General features: G+C 45.7%; 1 protein-coding gene across 5 annotated transcripts in view; it reads left to right on the top strand.

Annotated features, from left to right (window-relative positions):
• The window catches only part of STAT2 (signal transducer and activator of transcription 2), a 144,439-nt gene that overhangs the window by 8,258 nt on the left and 114,408 nt on the right, over positions 1–21,773 (top strand). For all 5 annotated transcript variants that reach the window (XM_056562377.1, XM_056562375.1, XM_056562376.1 and 2 more), the window contains exon 2: positions 92–252. In XM_056562377.1, coding sequence (XP_056418352.1) covers positions 122–252 — 131 coding nt within the window. In that variant the 5' untranslated portion in view covers positions 92–121. The remainder of the gene's footprint in view (positions 1–91; positions 253–21,773) is intronic.

Here is a 21,773-nt window from a genome sequence, read left to right as displayed (position 1 = left end):
AAATACAGAATGTATTGTATATATTGTAACACATTTATTTATCTGTGGGGAAAAATCCCATTCATTTACATGGCTTTCACTCTGTTTTTAGATTCAGATTGACTGCTAGCTTAATCCCAACATGAGCCAGTGGGAGGCGATCTTGAGGTTAACTGGTGTATTCCAAGAGCAAGCCTTTGCGGTGTACAGCCAAGACGTTCTTCCAGTGGAGGTGCGACAGTACCTAGCTACATGGATTGAATCACAAAACTGGTGAGAAAGAGGAAACATTAAAGGGTTTATCCACCATAAGGTGACTTTAGTATGTACCTGGCAGACAGTAATGGACATGCTTAGTAAGGATCCGTGCTTGTCTTGGGGCTAAATGGCTAAATTGTGAGATTACCATAACACTGTGGCTAGCATTTAGTGAACTGGTATTTCCTTTTTGGAGTTTTCTTCTTTGCCTACAAATCACACAATTCAATTTTCCTCCCTCCAACACATCAGCCACCCCACCCATTGAAACATAAATGAGCTGCATCCATTCAAAAGACCTGTGGTTTTCACTCAGGGTGCCTAAAGCTGTTGTATTAATTGCACATTGAGATCGCTCGACCATGCGATCGCTCCACCCATTGAAGCAGACAGGCTCCCTGTCATCAGCTGACTAGTGAGTTAGGTCTCTGCCACATTGCAACCTGGGAAAAATCTGAGAACACAGTCATTTTGAATGCTGTTAAAAATAAATATTGGGGTGAAAATCACATAAGAATTGTGAGAAAACTGTCACACACAGGTACAGACACTATATTATGAACTACACTAACTTTACAGCCCCTGTAGCATAGTCAAATAAAAAAAAAATCCAGGAATACCCCTTTAAAGTGTAGGCGTTTAGTGCCATTTATTTATACACTACTCAAAAAAATAACGGGAACACTAAGATAACACATAGTTGAATGTGCTGACAACAAAATCACACAAACATTATCAATGGAAATCAAATGTATCAACCCATGGAGGTCTGGATATGGGGTCACACTCAAAATCAAAGTGGAAAACCACTTTGGCCTTTATGTGCCTGTATGATCTTTCTACAATATCTGGGCACCTGATGAGGTGGCGGATGGTCTCCTGAGGGATGTCCTCCCAGACCTGGACTAAAGCATCCGCCAACTCCTGAACAGTCTGTGGTGCAACGAGGTGTTGGTGGATGAAGCGAGACATGATGTCCCCGATGTGCTCAATGGGATTCAGGTCTGGGAAACGGGTGGGCCAGTCTATAGCATCAATGCCTTCCTCTTGCAGGAACTGCTGACACACTCCAGCCACATGAGGTCTAGCATTGTCATGCATTAGGAGGAACCCAGGGCCAACCGCACCAGAATATGGTCTCACAAGGGGTCTGAGGATCTCATCTCGGCACCTAATGGCAGTCAGGCTACCTCTGGCAAGCACATGGAGGGCTGTGCGGCCCCCCAAAGAAATGCCACCCCACACCATTACTGACCCACCGCCAAACCGATCATGCTGGAGGATGTTGCAGGCAGGAGAACATTCTCCACAGTGTCTCCAGACTCTGTCACGTCTGTCACGTGCTCAATGCGATATAACAAACAAATAGTGAAATCCCCCCCATTTCAAATAGCCAATGGCCTCATTTCATAATATTAAATGAGTGTAATGGGTTTGAGGGGAATTGGCTATAGGAAATGAGGAACAGCTTCATGAGGTGGAATGCCTATATGAGGAGAATGTCCATATGAGGGGGAGAACATAGGCTATAGGGAAGGGAACGACTATATTAGTGGGGACATTGGCTATATGAGGTGGATCAGCTATATGAGGGAAATGTCTTCGTGGGGGGGGCAGCTATATGAGGGGGAACATAGGCTATGGGAGTGAAAATGGTTATATGAGGGGGACCTGCTATAAATGGGGAATAGAGACTTTATGGGGGGGGGCAGGGACATGGGCTATATGATGGGCAATATAGACTATAGGAGAGGCAGCATCTATATAAGGGGAACTGCTATATGAAATTCATATAGCCCATGTTTCTCCCCTCATATAGCCCTTGTTTCACCCTCATACAGCCCCTGTCTCCCCTCATACAGCCCATTCCCTTAATACAACTAATCCTCTCTATGTCATTATTAAATATTAGAATATGAATTGGGGAAGAATAAACTTATGTGGTGTCCCGGTACTGTATTGCATAACGTACCTAGTGTGGTGGTCCCCAAAGTCAGAGTAACTACGCTCAGGTAGGGTCTCCCAGGTGGGACAGCCCCTAGTCGCCTCTTCTCTACTCTAATTCTACAGTCTTAATATATGTATACATTTAATAATAACATATATTTAATATAATGTATGGTACTTACCTTTTTTAGCGTCGCAGGACCTTCAGTCATGTGACTATGTTAATATCCATTATGGTATGTTGGAGGACCTTTGGAGGTCCTAGGGTCACATGTTGCCCATAATCCTTTGTAATGGTGATTGATACAAGTATTGGACCAATTAGCACTAGTCCAGCCCCTGCCCATATAAGGGAGCTGTAGCCAATTATCGCTCTCTTGGGTTGCTGCTCTCGTGGATGCCGGACTAGCAGGACGCATGTGCGCAACTTGCAAAGACACGCTAGGCCTGAAAACCTACCGGCCTCAGCGCAACTTAAACCGTGAGTTCTAAACTACCCCCGCTAAAGCTAGCGTGACTACTGTACCGCAACTAAATCCCCCTAAATCCAGTGGAACAGTGCATATTATCCTAAAGACTCTAAATTGCTAAAGTCCCAACCTTTGTCAACCTCCAAAGAAAGCTTGCATGTATAGCAACTGTTCCGGTTATGAAGCTTGCATAAAGTCTTCAGTAAAAGTTACAACTGTTTCATTAAACTCTCCGGTTGTGGACATTCCATTATTATCTACCTCCCTATTGCTCTTGGGAAGGGTGGCGGTAGGACAAGCACTACTGAGGAGCCCTCACCCTGGCGTCACGAATAGCAAGGGTTAACAAGCACCCTGTAGTCACAGCTACACTCCCCATAACCTACTCCCTCAGGCTATCACACTTAATGCCCTCTCCTCATTTCATGTACCTGGCCTGCACTCTGTTACTTCCTCCCACACGGCTCCTGCTTTACCATAGAGTTCTGGGAGGAAGTGACTGCCTGCCAGCGCTAAGCACTGTTGGGAGAAAGTCACAGCCTGGCGCACAGTACGGGAGCCAGCTAAGCCGCCGCAGGGCTGTGAAATGCTGTGCTGAGCTGCCATGGGAAGCTGGGCCGAGCTGGGCGTTCATGCAAGTAATCGCCAAATTTTGCTAAAGGCCAAATTGAAATATTGCAATCCCCAATAATCACGATTCGATTGGGATTGCAATATATCCTGCAGGCCTAGTTCGAGTGGACACATGCACATTTGTGGCCTGCTGGAGGTCATTTTGCCGGGCTCTGGTAGTGCTCCTCCTTGCACAAAGGCAGAGGTAGCGGTTCTGCTGCTGGGCTGTTGCCCTCCTATGACCTCCTCCACGTCTCCTGATATACTGGCCTGTCTCCTGGTAGCACCTCCATGCTCTGGACAATACGCTGACAGACACCGCAAACCTTCTTGCCACAGCTCGCATTGATGTGCTATTCTGGATGAGCTGCACTACATGAGCCACTTGTGTGGGTTGTAGACTCCGTCTCATGCTACCACTAGAGTGAAAGCACCGCCAGCATTCACTGAGTAGACAGTGTGATTGACTTGGAATTATATTGTGTTGTTTACGTGTTCCCTTTATTTTCTTTGAGCAGTGTGTATTATCCATTTCACAGCATTCTGCATAATGTCCTCACATTACTTTATGTCCTCACTGGGGCTCACTGTTTAATTTCTCCATTACAAACTTGTAAGTTTCACATAATGATTAGAGATAAGCGAATTTTAGAAAAATTTGATTCAGACGATTCGCCAAATTTTCTGAAAAAATTCTGTTCGATCCGACCCTTCTGGATGTGGCAGAAGGGTCGGGAGACCATATGGCATCACAATTGAAGAGATTAAAGAGATAAAAAAAAAACAAAAACAAAAAAAAATTTATAATTAAATTTCTATTTGAGATTTTAAAGGGGTAGTCCAGTGGTGAAAAACTTATCCCCCATCCTAAGGATAGGGGATAAGTTTGAGATCGCGGGGGGTCCGACCGCTGGGGCCCCCTGCGATCTCTCTGTACGGGGGCCAGGCTCTCCGGCCAGATAGCGGGTGTCGACCCCCGCACGAAGCAGCGGCCGACACGCCCCCTCAATAGATCTCTATGGCAGAGCCGGAGATTGCCGAAGGCAGCGCTTCGGCTCTGCCATTGAGTTGTATTGAGGGGGCATGTCGGCGGCCGCCTCGTGCGGAGGTCGACACGCCCCCTTCCCGCGGGCTGTCGGGGCTCCATACAGGAGATCGCAGGGGGCCCCAGCGGTCGGACCCCCGCAATCTCAAACTTATCCCCTTAGGATAGAGGATAAGTTGTTCACCACTGGGTCACCACTGGACTACTCCTTTAGGGAGAGTTATGAAGCGAGCTCAGGAGCTGAGCTCGCATCATACCCGCATGGTCACGGCTGCTATCAGCAGCCAGGACCCATAGCTAATGCCGAATATCGCAGTTCAGGCAGATGCCCGGCATTAAGTTGATCAAAGCTGATCCCCGCATCTAAAGTGAAAGCTTCCCGGCAGCTCAGTTGGGCTGATCGGGACCATCGCGGTGACAGAACCTGGATGTGGCATCAGCATGAGGAGACAGCCTGGAAGTGGCAGCAGTGGGAGTTCTGAAAGTGACCCAGTGACAGAGTGGAGCGGTGGGTAGCAATACCAGTACCCGCTGACGAAGGTGGGTGAAAGAAGGAGCACTTGGCATCAGATGTGTGTCATCAGGCGGGTGGCAGGATCAGAATAGTAGCTGAGGCAGGTAGGCAGAAGAACCCCGTCTCTTTTGTCAGTGTTGGTGTGCACAAGTAAGTATAGAGGCTATGCATTAGCTAAAAATTTAACTTTTAATAATATTCTTAGGATAAAATATATGGACCCAAATTTTTTTTTAAATCAAACAAAAGGAAAGGTGTGCAAAAAACACCCTGTGCCACCAACAGAAAGTATTGAAGTGATGCAAAAACCTCCTAAAAGGTGGAAGGGAACAACGTATGGTCCATTGTAACAGGTGGGGGTAAAAACTGAGCCTGTAAGGCCCTACTCTCACCCTTTTAATTCCCTTTTTGGCAAGTGTTACTCACCCTAAAAAGGGCGGCCCCACACACGAATCTCTCCCTATTTCCACCTAAAAAAACTGGGAAATTGCAGGGTTTTTAGGTGGAAATAGGGAAAGGTTCCTGTGTGGGGCCGCACTTTTTAGGGTGAGTAACATTTGCAAAGAAGGGAATTAATAATGAGAGAGTAGGGCCTTACAGGCTCAGTTTTACCCCCACCTGTTACAATTTAAGGTTTAGCTAATGCATATCCTCAATACTTACTTGTGGTCTGATGCAGAGGAATTTCTGTAACTGGGGAGCAGTATCTTAAATATTGTTTGCTATATCCATATTTGTAAAGTGTTCAATCTACTCTGATGCATCAGGCATTGGTGGTTGGAAATCCAGACTGATCCATGCCTGATTCATCTTCACAAAGGTCAGTCTCTCCACATTTATGGTGGACAGGGGAGTTCTCTTTGCCGTTACCATGGGCCCGGCCGCACTAAACACCCACTCTGATGGTACACTACTGGCTGGGCAGGACAGCTTTTCCAGGGCAAACTCTGCTAGTTGCGGCCACACATCCAGTTTGGCTGGCCAGAAGTCCAGCGGACCTTCAATGTGGGCTGGTATGTCCAAGTATGCCACCACCTGCTGGTCCAGGTCCTGCTCAAGGTCTACCTGCTGTTGCTGATTACTTGCTTCATTATGCGGGTGAAGAAAGCTACTCATCAGCAACTATATACTCAGGCTGCTGCTGATGCAGCTGGTACTGCTCCTGCCACCCCAACCCTCCCCAGCAGCCATGGCAGTGGAACATGAATGCAGAGGGTCCCCCCCCCCCCCCCCCCAATAGGATGTCTCTGTAGTAGGTCAGTTTGTCCTCCCTCTCAGTGGGTGTAAAAAGTCCCCCATTTTGTGCCCGAAGCGAGGGTCTAACAAGGGGGAGAGCCAAAAATCATCCCGCTACCGAATGGTGACAATCCTGCAGTCACTAAGCAATCAAGTGAGCATGCATCGTGCCATTTGTGCAAGTGACTCTGAGGGACTCCCTGCCTCCATCTCCACTGCATACTGCCATGGTGTGTCTAGGTCCTCTGTCTCGTCTTCCTCATCACCCTGTAGCTCCTCTGGCTGCTCCTGCTCCTCTCCTGTCAGATAAGTATAAAAACCAACCATTTCACTAAACATTGCTTGTGCTCCACTGTCCCCCTCCTCTTCCTCCTCTTCCAGTTCAGTCCCCACAGGGCTCATGTAGCCGTGAGATGTAGGTGCCATGTCTCCAGTGCCCCGACCAGCCATTGTTTCCAACATATGTTGTAGGAAATGAAGCAGTAGAATGACATCGTTCATCCTGTAATCCTGGCAACTGACTAATAATGTGGCTTCCTCAAAGGGCTTGAGCAAACGACAGGTGTCGTGTATGAGCTGCCATTGGTTGACATTGAAGTTACACAGGGGAGTACCTCTATCCGTTTGGATCATCAAGAAATCGTTGATGGCCTTTCTCTGTTCATCTAACATATAGAGGATGGAATTCCAACGGGTGGAAACGTTGCATATCTGTTAGTGGATGCCTTTCTGATGCTGCAGCTCCAGGTGGGTGTGCTTGGCTGTGTACGAGTGGCTGCAGTGCATGCAAAGTTTCCTTGCTATTGTTAGGATATCTTTTATATCAGTTGGGTGGAACACTTTAGGAAACACTTGGCAACTAGATTGAACACGTGCCATGCAGGGCGCATGGCTCAGGCTTCCTTGATGCAGCGCACACAAGGTATTCTTCCCGTTGTCGGTCAACATGGTTCCCATTTTCAGTTGTCGTGGAGAAAGCCATGATTCGATTTCTTGATAAATCACTTTCAGCAGTTCCTTCCCTGTGTGACTCTGTACGTCCAGGCAAACCTGGTTAAGACACCGCCGTGCCCTGCACACATGTTATGCTGGAGGGGCACTGTGACTTGTCTGTGCAGTGGAGGCTAAGGACATGGTGGAGGATGAGGAGGCAGAGTCGGACATTGTTGTAGGACTAACAGCGTGAGAGCATGGAGGCGGAAGCGGCGTGACCTGGCCAAGTTGCTGGTGTGGCTGTGCAGGAACCACATTCACCCAATGGGCCGTAATTACAGCTCCACATGTCAGCACTGCGGTGCACTTTGGTACACACAGACAGGCCCAAGGACTGGCCCACCTACTGTTCTACATGTTTGTGCAGGGCTGGTACTGCCTTTTTTGAAAATAAATAACTGCTTTGGACTCTCCACCTCGGCTCTGCACTAGCCATCAGTTCTCTGAAAGGTGCAGAGTCCACCACTTGAAAAGGGAGAGACTGCAGCACCAGCAACTTGGACAGGAGCACATTCAGCTTCTGTGTCGTTGGATGAGTGGGTGCATACTGCTGTCTCTTGGACATCGCTTCGGTGATAGATTGCTGCCGGAAGGACTGACGAGAAGTAGGAGGAGCAGGAGCATCTGTACCAACAGAAGATGGGAATGACAGCTCCCTTCGGCTGAGGTGGTGGAGCCTTGGCTAGCTGAAACAGGGAGCAGTGGGTGATGCAGCGGTTGCTGCAGCAGGCTGGACCACAGCATTGGAGCCATGGTTCTCCCAGGCCACTTGATGGCGATGCTGTATATGTTGATGCAGGGCCGTGTTGCCAACATTGGGACCCTGGCCACGCTTTACCTTCTGCTGACACATCTTGCATGTGACCCAGTTAACATCCTCCGGATGCTTGATAAAAAAAACTGCCACGCTGACCAGTAGCTGATTTTCCCCCCAACAGTCCGCACTGACTGACTGCTACTGCCGCCAACTCCAGTAACCCCTGCTCCACTACCTCCCGGGCAGGTAGGCTGACGCGAAGCATGTGGTCTACCCCAGGCATGTTTGGCTCCAGACCTCCCACTGCTGCCACCCTGCTGACTCCCAACCATGCTACCACCTTTATGGCTCAGCTGTTGCCTCACTGGCAACCTGCCACCCTCTTCTCCTGAGGAAGATGAAGCCCCTTCTGCACCCAGCTCCCAAGTTCGATCGGCTTCATCATCATCGAGTTGTGTCTGCATGTCACTGATATCAATTCAAACACGTGTTCAGACCTTAGGTGTGCACATACAGGGTGGCTTCCCAATGTCTACCTCAGGGCTCCTTCACCTGAGAATATTCTACCGTACTCATAGCAAAAAAAGACATATAACCGGGAATTGCACTTAAAAGTTCCTTTTTATCTCAATTTTCATTCATTACAAAAAATGCAGTAAGAATTCAGAACATATTCACCCAGTGCATAAAAACTGTTCAGAGATCCTTCCATACGGTGTCTTAAGAACTATCCATCCGGAACTTGCTGTCTGTAGGACGATATGTTCCTGGCCGCATGGACGCTAATTCTGAGGCGGTGAGAGAGAGAGTTTGCTTATTTCTGGTGCAACCGCTTATTACCGCTCTCATTGATCCCTTTTTGTGCTAGAGATGTCTCTAGCACCAAAAGGGATCAATGAGAGCTGTAATTTTAATGTTTTCCTATAAGTACTGTCCGGTCATGAACCCGTTTTAATGATTTTATGTTATTTTGTATATAGAAATGAGAAATCTCGCGAGAGAAATACTTGTATTAGTAGGTGGTGATGGGTTCACGGGAACTATGTTGAGAAAGGGAGGAGACTCCTGAAACATCCTTCAGCGGCTCGCACGCCAGCGAGCTCTCCCTCACCCCCTCAGAATTAGCGTCCATGCGGCCAGGAACATACCGTCCTACAGACAGCAAGTTCCGGATGGATAGTTCTTAAGACACCGTATGGAAGGATCTCTGAACAGCTTTTATGCACTGGGTGAATATGTTCTGAATTCTCACTGCATTTTTTGTAATGAATGAAAATTGAGATAAAAAGGAACTTTTAAGTGCAATTCCCTGTTATGTGTCTTTTTTTTGCTATGCATGTCACTGATGTCATTCTCAACTGTCCTCTAGTTGATTGTCCTCGCTGTATAGTGGAGCCCACAGCATACAATACTTCCCTGGAGGAGGGAACAGCATAGGACAGAGGCAGTTGGAGGAGAGGGACTGCTCCTGGGCCATGCCAACTGAGGGTTAAGTCTGAGGAACCCACTGACTGTTTACTGGGGGTGTCAGAAGTCACTTCAGATGAAGTGGATGACATAGTTAACCAATCGATGACAGCAGATGGGTTACTGGTCGAGACGCGACCGCTGGCTGATACCGGGAGCTCAGGCCTCTCGCTAAGACTCCTGCTGCCAGGCGCCCCTTAACTTCTGCGACCTCTGCCTGTGCCTGAGGAATTTAGGCCCCTGCCTTTCCTCTGTGCACGACCTGGCACTTCTCTGCCTGACAAACTTGTAGAACTGCTGAGTGCGTGTATATTTTACTTATTTGCGGATAATACGACCCAAAAAAGGTTGCACCAGAAATAAGCGTAACAATCTAGTGTGGAAGTCTTTTAGTACTTTCTCACCAACTGCCCCATGAGCTTTAACCAGAAAAAAGTTAGAACTGCTGAGTGCGTATATATTTCACTCATTTGCGGATACTACGCCCCAGTACGGTTGCACCAGAAATATGCAAACTCTCTCTCTCACTCTGAACTGTCCCTGCCTGCCTGCAGTGATGCAGGCTTGAGGTGAATGGATTCGCCACTGTAAAGATCTGATTCTGTATTGTAACACACAGTGTGTGCTCTCTGAGCAAAAAGTCCCAGAAATGGCTGCCGAATATACAGTCATGGCCGTAAATGTTGGCACCCCTGAAAATGAAGTATTTCTCACAGAAAAGGATTGCAGTAACACATATTTTGCTATACACGTTTATTCCATTTGTGTGTATTGGAACTAAACCAAAAAAGGGAGGGAAAAAAGCAAATTGGACATAATGTCACACCAAGCTCCAAAAATGGGCTGGACAAAATTATTGGCACCCTAAACTTAATATTTGGTTGCACACGCTTTGGAAAAAATAACTGAAATCAGTCGCTTCCTGACGCTTCAATAAGCTTCTTACACCTCTTAGCCGGAATGTTGGACCACTTTTCCTTTGCAAACTGCTCCAGGTTTCTCTTATTGGAAGGGCTCCTTTTCCCAACAGCAATTTTAAGATCTCTCCACAGGTGTTCAGTGGGATTTAGATCTGGACTCATTGCTGGCCACTTCAGAACTCTCCAGCGCTTTGTTGCCATCCATTACTGGGTGCTTTTTAGGGTTTTTTGTTTGCGGTCATTGTCCTGCTGGAAGACCTAAAATCTTGGAAGCAAACCTAGCTTTCTGACACTGGGCTGTACAGTGCGACCCAAAATCCATTGGTAATCCTCAGATTTCTTGATGCCTTGCACACATTCAAGGCACCCAGTGCCAGAGGCAACAAAACATCCCCAAAACATAATTGAATCTCCACCATATTTCACTGTAGGTACTGTGTTCTTTTCTTTCTAGGCCTCATTCTTTTTTCGGTAAACAGTAGAATGATGTGCTTTACCAAAAAGCTCTATCTTGGTCTCATCTCTCCACAAGACGTTTTCCCAGAAGGATTTTTGGCTTACTCAAGTTCATTTTGGTAAAATGTAGTCTTCCTTTTTATGTCTCTGTGTCAGCAGTGGGGTCCTCCTGGGTCTCCTGCCATAGCGTTTCATTTTTTTTTAAAAATGTTGACGGATAGTTCACGCTGACACTGATGCTCCCTGAGCCTGCAGGACAGCTTGAATATCTTTGGAACTTGTTTGGGGCTGCTTATCCACCATCCGGACTATCCTGCGTTGACACCTTTCATCAATTTTTCTCTCCAGTCCACGGCCAGATTAGCTACAGTACCATGGGTTGTAAAGTTCTTGATAATGTTGCGCACTGTGGACAAAGGCAAATCTAGATCTCTGGAGATGGACTTGTAACCTTGAGATTGTTGTCTTGTCCTCTTTCTGTTGTCCATGCAAGACTAAGTGAATTTCTCTCCTTTTTATCTGCTTTCAGGTGTGATTTTTCTATTGCCCACACCTGTTACTTGCCCCATGTGTGTTTTTAAGGAGCTTCACATGCTTGAAACAATCCTATTTTTCCACAATTTTGAAAGGGTGCCAACAATTTTATCCAGACCATTTTTGGAGTTTGGTATGACCTTATGTCCAATTTGATTTTTTTTCCTCCCTTTTTGGGTTTAGTTCCAATACACACAAAGGGAATAAACGTGTATAGCAAAACATGTGTTACTGCAATCCTTTTCTGTGAGAAGTACTTCATTTTCTTGAAAAATTTCAGGGGTGCCAACATTTACGGCCATCGTTACGAATTGAATTTTCCATTAAATTCGTAACGAATTCGAATTTGTCCGGTTCGATTCGCTCATCTCTGATATTGATAATAAATGTAAGCATTGTCAGTGATGCAGTTAAGGCACTATCTTAGTAATAGACCATAAGCCGCTAAGGTTAATTTTCACCAAACAAAAAGGCCAAATATGGTGACAAAAAATGTATAATCTTTATTAAACACTGGTTAAAAAACATACATAACATCATAACATAAGTATGAGTAAAATCGGGCTACACATACAGAAGAAAAGGAGGTGAGTATATCACATGAATGGTATAAGCGCTTATACAGATGAAAGGAACCTACATAATAATAGATGCCTATGTGTGCACAATCACTAATAAGTGTTGCACACAACGTACACCAGGCGCAGAGGACATGCAACACATGTAAGTATAAAGCAGACGGAATGTAGGCTGGAAAGGAATAAAAAAAAGTTATAATAATCAGTGGCCAAGCCATGCACTCCCACATAGGATACCTCACCCCAAACAAGTTTTTGCAAATGGCAAGGGGCGTGTCTCAATGGGGAGCAGCTTTAAATATACAAGGCCATCCAATAAGAAACATTAATAGCCTACCACATGGGTCTGTGTTGATGGTGATATGCCATGATGGATCGAAGGCTGCACACCAGAGTAGTTTCCGGCCTGATCAGTTGACGTGCACATGGTCACCTGATGCGCACGCCACTAATGGAGGTCTCGCGAAATGCGAGACATCCAGCGGCAGCAGCGCTGAGGATTCGCGCTGTGTCGTGGATGTGCGCACAGTTGTGAGATGTGCGATCACTATCTTGGTGGCAGGTGAGTGTACTTTGTCCAGCACCATCACGTTCTCTTGCACTTCTTTTTAACTTTTGGTGTCATATACTTAGGGTTACAGCATCGGTTTGCCTGGCAACAGGCACGTAGAGCACCAGCGTATCATGTGACGCCCTTTACGCAGCGCGCTTGCGTCATGTGCATCTCACGACTGTGCGCACATCCACGGCGCATCGCGAATCCTCAGCGCTGCTGCCGGTGGATGTCTCGCCTGTCGTGAGACACCATTAGTGACGTGCGCATCAGGGGACCATGCGCATGTCACCAGATCAAGCCGGAAACTACTCTGGCATGCCTTTGATCAATCATGGCATATCACCATCAACACGGACCCGTGTGGTAGGCTATTAATGTTTCTTATTGGCTGGCCTTGTATATTTAAAGCTGCTGGTTCCCCCATTGAGACACACCCCTTGCCATTTGCGAAAACTTGTTCGGGGTGAGGTATGTGGGAGTGCATGGCTTGGCCACTGATTGTTATTATAACTTTTTTTTTATTCCTTTCCAGCCTACATTCCGTCTGCTTTAAAGTATTCGGCCCCCTTGAACTTTTTGACCTTTTTCCACATTTCAGGCTTCAAATATAAAGATGTAAAACTGTAATTTTTTGTGAAGAATCAACAAGTGGGACACAATCATGAAGTGGAACGAAATTTTATTGGATATTTCAAACTTTTAGAACAAAAAAAAACTGAAAAATTGGGCCTGCTAAATTATTCAGCCCCCTTAAAGGACAACTGCAGCGGCATTACACTTATCCCCTATCCACAGGATAGGGGATAAGTGTTTGATCGCGGGGGGTCCTAGCGGGGCGCCGCCATAAGCGCTCATGGTGAGCGCTAAGGCGCGTAGCGTCGACCTAAAGGTCGACGGTGACGCGCTGTCTCCTCCCCGTCCCCATACAGTTCTATGGGGGATGCGGGGAGGCACGAATGCTGCCTCCCCGCCTCTCCCATAGAGATGTATGGAGGAGGCGTGCCAGCCGCAACGTCATGCTGCGGCTGGCACGCCCCCTGCATGGGAGAGCCGCGGCCCCGTACAGGAGTTCGCCGGGGGCCCCAGCGTTCGGACCCCCCGCGATCAAACACTTATCCCCTATCTTGAGGAAAGGGGATAAGTGTTTGTAACGCTGCAGATGTCCTTTAAGTTAATACTTTGTAGCGCCACCTTTTGCTGCGATTACAGCTGTAAGTCGCTTGGGGTATGTCTCTATTAGTTTTGCACATCAAGAGACTGAAATTTTTGCCCATTCCTCCTTGCAAAACAGCTGGAGCTCAGTGAGGTTGGATGGAGAGCGTTTGTGAACAGCAGTTTTCAGTTCTTTCCACAGATTCTCGATTGGATTCAGGTCTGGACTTTGACTTGGCCATTCTAACACCTGGAAATGTTTATTTGTGAACCATTCCATTGTAGATTTTGCTTTATGTTTTGGATCATTGTCTTGTTGAAAGACAAATCTCCGTCCCAGTCTGAGGTCTTTTGCAGACTCCATCAGGTTTTCTTCCAGAATGGTCCTGTATTTTGCTCCATCCACCTTCCCATCAATTTTAACCATCTTCCCTGTCCCTGCTGAAGAAAAGCAGGCCCAAACCATGATGCTGCCACCACCATGTTTGACAGTGGGAATGGTGTGTTCGTGGTGATGAGCTGTGTTGCTTTTATGCCAAACATAACGTTTTGCATTGTTGCCAAAAAGTTCGATTTTGGTTTCATCTGACCAGAGCAGCTTCTTCTACATGTTTGGTGTGTCTCCCAGGTGGCTTGTGGCAAACTTTAAACGACACTTTTTATGGATATCTTTAAGAAATGGCTTTCTTCTTGCCACTCTTCCATAAAGGCCAGATTTGTGCAGTATACGACTGATTGTTGTCCTATGGACAGAGTCTCCCACCTCAGTTGTAGATCTCTGCAGTTCATCTAGAGTGATCATGGGCCTCTTGGCTGCATCTCTGATCAGTCTTCTCCTTGTATGAGCTGAAAGTTTAGAGGTATGGAGTAGATTTACTCCTTCCATTTCAATATTATCGCTTGCACAGTGCTCCTTGGGATGTTTAAAGCTTGGGAAATCTTTTTGTATCCAAATCCGGCTTTAAATCCGGCTTTTTCTCCACAACAGTATCTTGGACCTGCCTGGTGTGTTCCTTGTTCTTCATGATGCTCTCTGCTCTTTAAACGAACCTCTGAGACTATCACAGCGCAGGTGCATTTATATGGAGACTTGATTACACACAGGTGGATTCTATTTATCATCATTAGTCATTTAGGTCAACATTGGATCATTCAGAGATCCTCACTGAACTTCTGGAGAGTTTGCTGCACTGAAAGTAAAGGGGCTGAATAATTTTGCACGCCCAATTTTTCAGATTTTTATTTGTTAACCCCTTAAGGACCGAGGGTTTTTCCGTTTTTGCATTTTCGTTTTTTCCTCCTTGCCTGTAAAAAATCATAACTCTTTCAATTTTGCACCTAAAAATCCATATGATGGCTTATTTTTTGCGCCACCAATTCTACTTTGTAATGACGTCAGTCATTTTGCCCAAAAATCTACGGCAAAACAGGAAAAAAAATCCTTGTGAGACAAAATTGAAAGAAAAAAAACGCTGTTTTGTAACTTTTGCGGGCTTCCGTTTCTACGTAGTAAATGTTTCGGTAAAAATGACACATTCTTTTTATTCTGTAGGTCCATACAATTAAAATGATACCCTACTTATATAGGTTTGATTTTGTCGTACTTCTGGAAAAAATCATAACTGCATGCAGGAAAAACAATACGTTTAAAATTGTCATCTTCTGACCCCTATAACTTTTTTATTTTTCAGCGTATTGGGCGGTATGAGGGCTAATTTTTTGCGCTTTTATTTTTGCATTGTTAGGACTTATTGATCGCTTTTTATAAATTTTTTTCATGATATAAAAAGTGACCAAAAATGCACTATTTTGGACTTTGCGCATACGCCATTGACTGTGCGGTTTAATTAACAATATAATTTTATAATTCGGACATTTCCGCACGCGGGTATACCATATATTTTTATTTACACTGTTTTTTTTTTTAAATTTTTTTATGGGAAAAGGGGGGTGATTCAAACTTTTAATAGGGAAGGGGTTAAATCAGGGGTGTCAAACTCAAATTCATCGGGGGCCGCATCAGCAGTTTGGTCACCCTCAAAGGGCCGGTTGTATCTGTAGGACCCCTCCCCCCCCCCCCCCCACATACCGTATATGCCGGCGTATAAGACGACTGGGTGTATAAGACGACCCCCAACTTTTACAGTTAAAATGTAGAGTTTGGGATATACTCGCCATATATGACTACCCCTCCTACCGCAATGTACAGTACCTTGTAGTTCCCCCCACATTAGGTAGGCAGCATGTTCCCCCACATTAGTCGGCAGCATGTTCCCCCACATTAGGTTGGCAGTATAGTTCCCCCCACATTAGGTTGGCAGTATAGTTCCCCACACATTAGGTTGGCAGCACCTCCCCCCCCCCCCCTCCCTCCCCACAGACATACAGTGTATGGCTGGAGGCTGTATGTCTGTGTGCTGCCCCCACTGTGATCCGGTCACCGCTCCTCCGGCCCGGAGTCACATTTACTCCTATGGCCTATGGACCATAGCAGTAGGTGCCAGGACCGGTCGAGCGGTGACCGGAACGCTGAAGAAGATTACGCGCCGCCGGTCACTTACCAGGGCCTGCGCGCGTCCTCCTGCGATGATCCTGCTGTCCTCCTGTTCCTCCCGCGTCTCTATGGTTGTACGCACGGGACGTCACTGACGTCCCGTGCGTACAACCATAGAGGCGGAGGACCAGGAGGACCGAAGGAGTATCGCCGCGCATGCGCTGAAGAGGCGGCTTTCTTTTAAAAAAATAAATAAATTAAAAAGCGAGATTAAAGGTTCACTTTTTTTTTCCCCACTTTTTTTTTGCAGTGTTATAGCTCCCATAGGGACCTATAACACTGCACACACTTATCTATTACATTGATCACTGATTTCTCATAGGAAACCAGTGATCGATGATTCTGCCGCTTGACTGCTCATGCCTGGATCTCGGGCACTGAGCAGTCATTCGGCGATCGGACAGCGAGGAGGTAGGTAGGGACCCTCCTGCTGTCCTGTAAGCTGTTCGGGATGCCGCGATTTCGCCGCGGCTATCCCGAACAGCCCACTGAGTTAACCGGCATACTTTCACTTTAGACGCGGCGTTCAACTTTGAACGCCGCATTTAAAGGGTTAATAGCGCGCGGCACCGCGATCAATGCCGTGCGCTATTAGCCACGGGTCCCGGCCGTTGTTAGAGGCCGGGCCCGACCCTCTATGATGCGGGGCCACGCCGTGGCCCCGCGTTATAGATTGGGAGCAGACACATGACGTACCGGTACGTCATGTGTCCTTTAAGGAGTTAAAAAAGTTTGAAATATCCAATAAATTTCGTTCCACTTTATGATTGTGTCCCACTTGTTGTTGATTCTTCACAAAAAATTAGTTTTATATCTTTATGTTTGAAGCCTGAAATGTGGCAAAAGGTCAAAAAGTTCAAGGGGGCCGAATACTTTCACTATGCACTGTACTTGCATGTATTGCATGTCCTCTGCGCCTGGTGTACGTTGTGTGAAACACTTATTAGTGATTGTGCACACATAGGCATCTATTATTATGTAGGTTCTTCTGGTTCGGGGTCTTCTGCTCTGGTCTGAGATCGAGCAGACCAGAGCAGAAGATGACCGATAATACTGATCGGTGCTATGTCCTATGCATAGCACTGAACAGTATTAGCAATCAAATGATTGCTATAGATAGTCCCCTATGGGGACATAAAAAATGTTAAAAATAAAAAATCCCCTCCCCCAATAAAAAAAAAAATTTGTCAGTTTTTCCCATTTTACCCCCAAAAAGCATAATTAAAAAAAATAAATAAACATATTTGGTATTGCCGGGTGCGTAAATGTCCGAACTATCAAAACATAATTTTAATGATCCTGTATGATGAATGGCGTAAATGTAAAAAATAAAAGTCCAAAAATGTTGCTTTTTTTTTTGTCACATTTTATTTTAAAAAATTATCTAAAAGTTTTATATATGCAAATGTGGTATCTAAAAAAAAGTACAGATGACAGCGCAAAAAATGAGCCCTCATACCACCCTATATACGGAAAAATGAAAAAGTTTTAGATGACTGATTTTGTACAAAAAGTTTTAGATTTTTTTTTTAAGCAGTACAAAAATATAAAAGTATATAGCAATGGGTATCATTTTAATCGTATTGACCCACAGAATAAAGAACACGTCATTTTTACCGTAAAGTGTACAGTGTGAAAACAAAACCCTCCAAAACGTGTAAAATTTTGGTTTTCATTTAAATTTCCTCCCTAAAAAAATTATTTTGGGGTTTGCCGTACATTTTATGGTAAAATGAGAGGTTTCCTTGCAAAGTACAATTGGTCACGCAAAAAAAAAGCTCTTAAATGGGTCTGTAGATGAAAATATAAAAGAGTTATGGATTTTAGAAGGCGAGGAGGAAAAAACAAAAACGCAAAAATAAAATTAGCCTGGACCTTAAGGTGAAAATGGGCTTGGTCCTTAAGTGGTTAATAAAGATTATACATTTTTTTGTCACCATATTTGGTCTTTTCGTTTGGTGAAAAGAATTCTACACACCAAAGCTGCCACACTGGAAACCTAGACTATTATGCAGGTGCAGGGAAAATGTGCAAACTTCATACAAATGTGCACCTGCATGAATTTGTTTCAGGGCTGCACGCCCAGTACTGTTCCTACATGAACCAGTATAATCCAGTCTGTGGATGTGGAGTGGAATTGCATGGGTTGCAATTTTTATTTTTCCATGCTGTAGACTTTTAACCCTTTAGTGACACAAAGTTAATTTATCATGTTTTTGCCATCAGGGACTATGCCGCCAGCTTAGGAACCTTCTCTGTTAATGACTGACATCAGAGATAACATTGTCAGTGATTTAACCGTTTAAATCCTTTGATCAATAGCGATCGCAGCATTTGTATGTGCAACAGTTTCCAATTACAGATCAGCACCCCAGTGATACCATCGGGTGATATCAATTACTTAATATGGTGTGTGTTCTGAAGAGGCCTCAGGCAAGCTGTACTAGCAGAGCACTGATCTAACTTATCAGTGCTATACAATGGGTCTAGCATTGATCGGTATGATCAATCTAATGCTTCCTTATTGTAGTCCCCTAGAGGGACTTAAAATGATTCAAAAATAATAATAAATAAGTACAAATATATAAAAAGCCCCTTCCCTAATAAACATTCAAATCACCTCCCTTAAATAAAATAAAAATATATATATCATACTTGCCGCATGTGAAATTGTCCAAACTATTAAAACATCCAACAGACGCCACCCAAGAACTGCTCACCTAGCATAATAAATCAAGAAAAGAAAATACATAACTGGTGATCTCATAAGAAGCCTCTCCTGGAGCTCACACCTGTATGATAAAATAGAGTAGTAAAAATAGTTTATTGGGAGGGTATATGTGTGCTGCCTTTAGACTCAAGGAAAGCAAAATTACAGGGTAGTCAAATTTTGTCATTCCTCTTCATCCTCAAGCAGCACAGAAGGGGTTTAACTAGCAAAGACAAAAGGGAGGGTACATTTTAACAGGTAAGGACACCAGTGTAATAAGCTAAACTCTTAAAGGGGTACTCTGCCCCTGGACATCTTATCCCCTATCCGTCTCCAGGCCGGCAGCCAGGTGTTTTAAACAGTGACAAGCGCCACAGCCGTCACACCCCCTCCCATAGACATGAATGGAGGGGGCGTGGCGTGATGATACGACAAAGGCTACCCAAACCCAGCTTTCTATACATGATTGTTCCGGGGTCCCTGCCTGGATATCGCGGAGGGTCTCAGCGGCCGGACCCCCATTGAATAGACATCTTGTCTCCCTTTCTTTGAATAGGGGGTAATATGTCCAGAGGCGGAGTACCTCTGTAACAGGGTAATAGCATGGACTAGAATGCTGTATTGCCAATTCAGGAAAGAGAATTGGACCCTCTCTGCCAGAGGCAAGGAAGGACTCGTGCTGAAAAAAAAGTTCCTTCTGTTGCGTGAGTTCTGGAGATTTTAGATTTTCTTGCTTCTCCCGAGAAATCTTTGAAGTCTTGAACCTTTTCTGGGCCACAATTGAAAGGTACTGAGCCTGACACAGTTATAATAGATAAATGTAGACTGCCCGTTGGAAATCCATGGAAATATATCTCTTCTAGATTTCAAATAAACTGTTGAATATTTGTTCTTCTATTGTACTTCATGAAAAAAAGACCATGGGGGAGATTTATCAAGGGATTTAGAGCAGTTTTTTTGCTTACAAAAGTCACACAAAAAGTCGCATGTGCGCCTAAGCACGTTTTTTTGTGTGACTTTTGGCTGTAAGCAAAAATGAACAAAAGAGCTTACCAAAGTGAATTTCAGTTTTCACTTTGCAGTAGTCAGGGATTTAGCAAGTGCAAAAGTCACATAAAAAGTTGCAGCCGCCTCCAAAGCAGCGTAAATGTAAGCATGTCTGGAGCTGACTTACAAAACTTGCTTTGTAGAGCGGGATTTCATATTTCCCGCTAGGAGCCGAGACCACGGCTCCCGCAAGAAATATGAAATCATATCGGTACAAAGGAGCCCGGGCTGACATCACTGTGTAGCCACCCGGGCTCCCGCTGACTCCCCCCCCCCCCCCCCCACCATCTCCCCCCGGTCATCTCTCCTCCCACCACCGCTCATTCAACTCTCCCCTGCCTGGTCATCTGCCGCAACCCCCCCCCCCCCCCCCCACTTATCTCACTAATCTCATATTATCTCACTAATCTCATATTTGCCGGTTTGGGCTGTGATTGGCTGGGACCCACCAGCCAATCACAGCCCAGACCGGCAAATATGAGATTACACTGTAGTTTCATATTCCGGGGAGCCGGCCGACTTGCATCTACCACCGCTCACCACTGCAACTACAACACCCAGCATGTCCTCAATGAAAGGACATGCTGGGAGTTATAGTCCTGTACCAGCAAGCGGCGGGGTGGGAGATGTACAGGCGGCAAGATGAAGCGGAGGAAAAGATAAGCGGCGGAAGAAAGATAAGCGGTGGAGGAAAAGATGAGTGGCAGAGGAAACATAAACTGCAGAGGAAAGATAAGCGGCAGGCGGAGGAAACATAAGCGGCGGAGGAAAAGGTGAGTGGTAGAGGAAACATAAGCGGTGGAGGAATAGATGCGTGGCGGAGGAAAGGTAAGCGGCGGAGGAGAGATAAGCGGGAGAGGAAAGATAAGCGGGGGGTTGCGGGAGCTTACTGGGCAGGGGGGGGGGGAGATGAGCTTGGGGGTTGGGGGGAGGAGAGATGAGCTGTGGGGGAATGAACTAGGGGGTGGGCGGGGGGTGCCTCAAGCTGTTGCTAAACTACAACTCCCATTACGGGAGTAGTAGTTTAGCTACAGGGTGCCTCCAGCTGTTGCTGAACTACAACTCCCATCACAGGAGTAGTAGTTTAGCTACAGGGTGCCTCCAGCTGTTGCTAAACTACAACTCCCATCATGGGAGTTGTAATTTGGAAACAGCAAGACTCCAGCTGTTGCTAAACTGGAGGCTTGCTGTTGCTAAATTACAAATGATGGGGGTTGTAATTTATCAACAGCTAGAGGCCCCTTGTTTGGAAATGCTGGTTAAGGGATGTTTTCCCAAAGGAAGGGGGCCATAAACGTACAAACCAATTTCCGTGTTCTTTTCTTCTCATTTCAGATCTGTGTATTCCGAGGAATTCTTCGGATTCGGTGGACTATGTCGATGACCAGTGTTTTTTTTTTTTTTTTTTTTTTTTAAACATTAATTAAATAGCTAACGAGGGCTTGTGGGGGAGTGTTTTTTGGAATAAAAGTTTTTAAAAAGTTTTTTTATTTTTAATTTCCTTTACAGGCTTAGTAGTGGAAGCCATCTTGTAGACAGAATCCATTACTAAGCTGGGTTTATCGTTAGCCCCAAAAACAGCTAGTGCTTACCCCCAATTATTACCCCGGTACCCACTGCCACAGGGGTGCTGGGAAGAGCCAGTACCAACAGACCTGGAGCGTCAAAAATGGCGCTCCTGGGCCTAGGCGGTAACAGGCTGGTGTTATTTAGGCTGAGGAGGGCCAGTAACAATGGTTCTAACCCACCCTAGTAACGTCAGGCTGCTGCTGCTTGGTTGGTATCTGGCTGAGAATGAAAATACAGGGAACCCAATGCGTTTTTTTTTTCCAAAATAATAAAAAAAAATAAAAAGTGTTTCCCTGTATTCTCAGAATCAGCCAGATACCAACCAAGCAGCAACAGCCTGACATTACCAGCGTGGGTGAGGACCATTGTTACTGGCCCTCCCCAGCCTAAATAACGCCAGCCTGTTACCGCCTAGGATC

Source organism: Hyla sarda, chromosome 2 (genome assembly GCF_029499605.1).
Source record: "Hyla sarda isolate aHylSar1 chromosome 2, aHylSar1.hap1, whole genome shotgun sequence".
In the NCBI taxonomy this organism is placed as follows: domain Eukaryota; kingdom Metazoa; phylum Chordata; class Amphibia; order Anura; family Hylidae; genus Hyla; species Hyla sarda.
The sequence above is the reverse complement of the archived record's forward strand: the minus strand, read 5'-3'. Positions and strand labels throughout refer to the sequence as shown.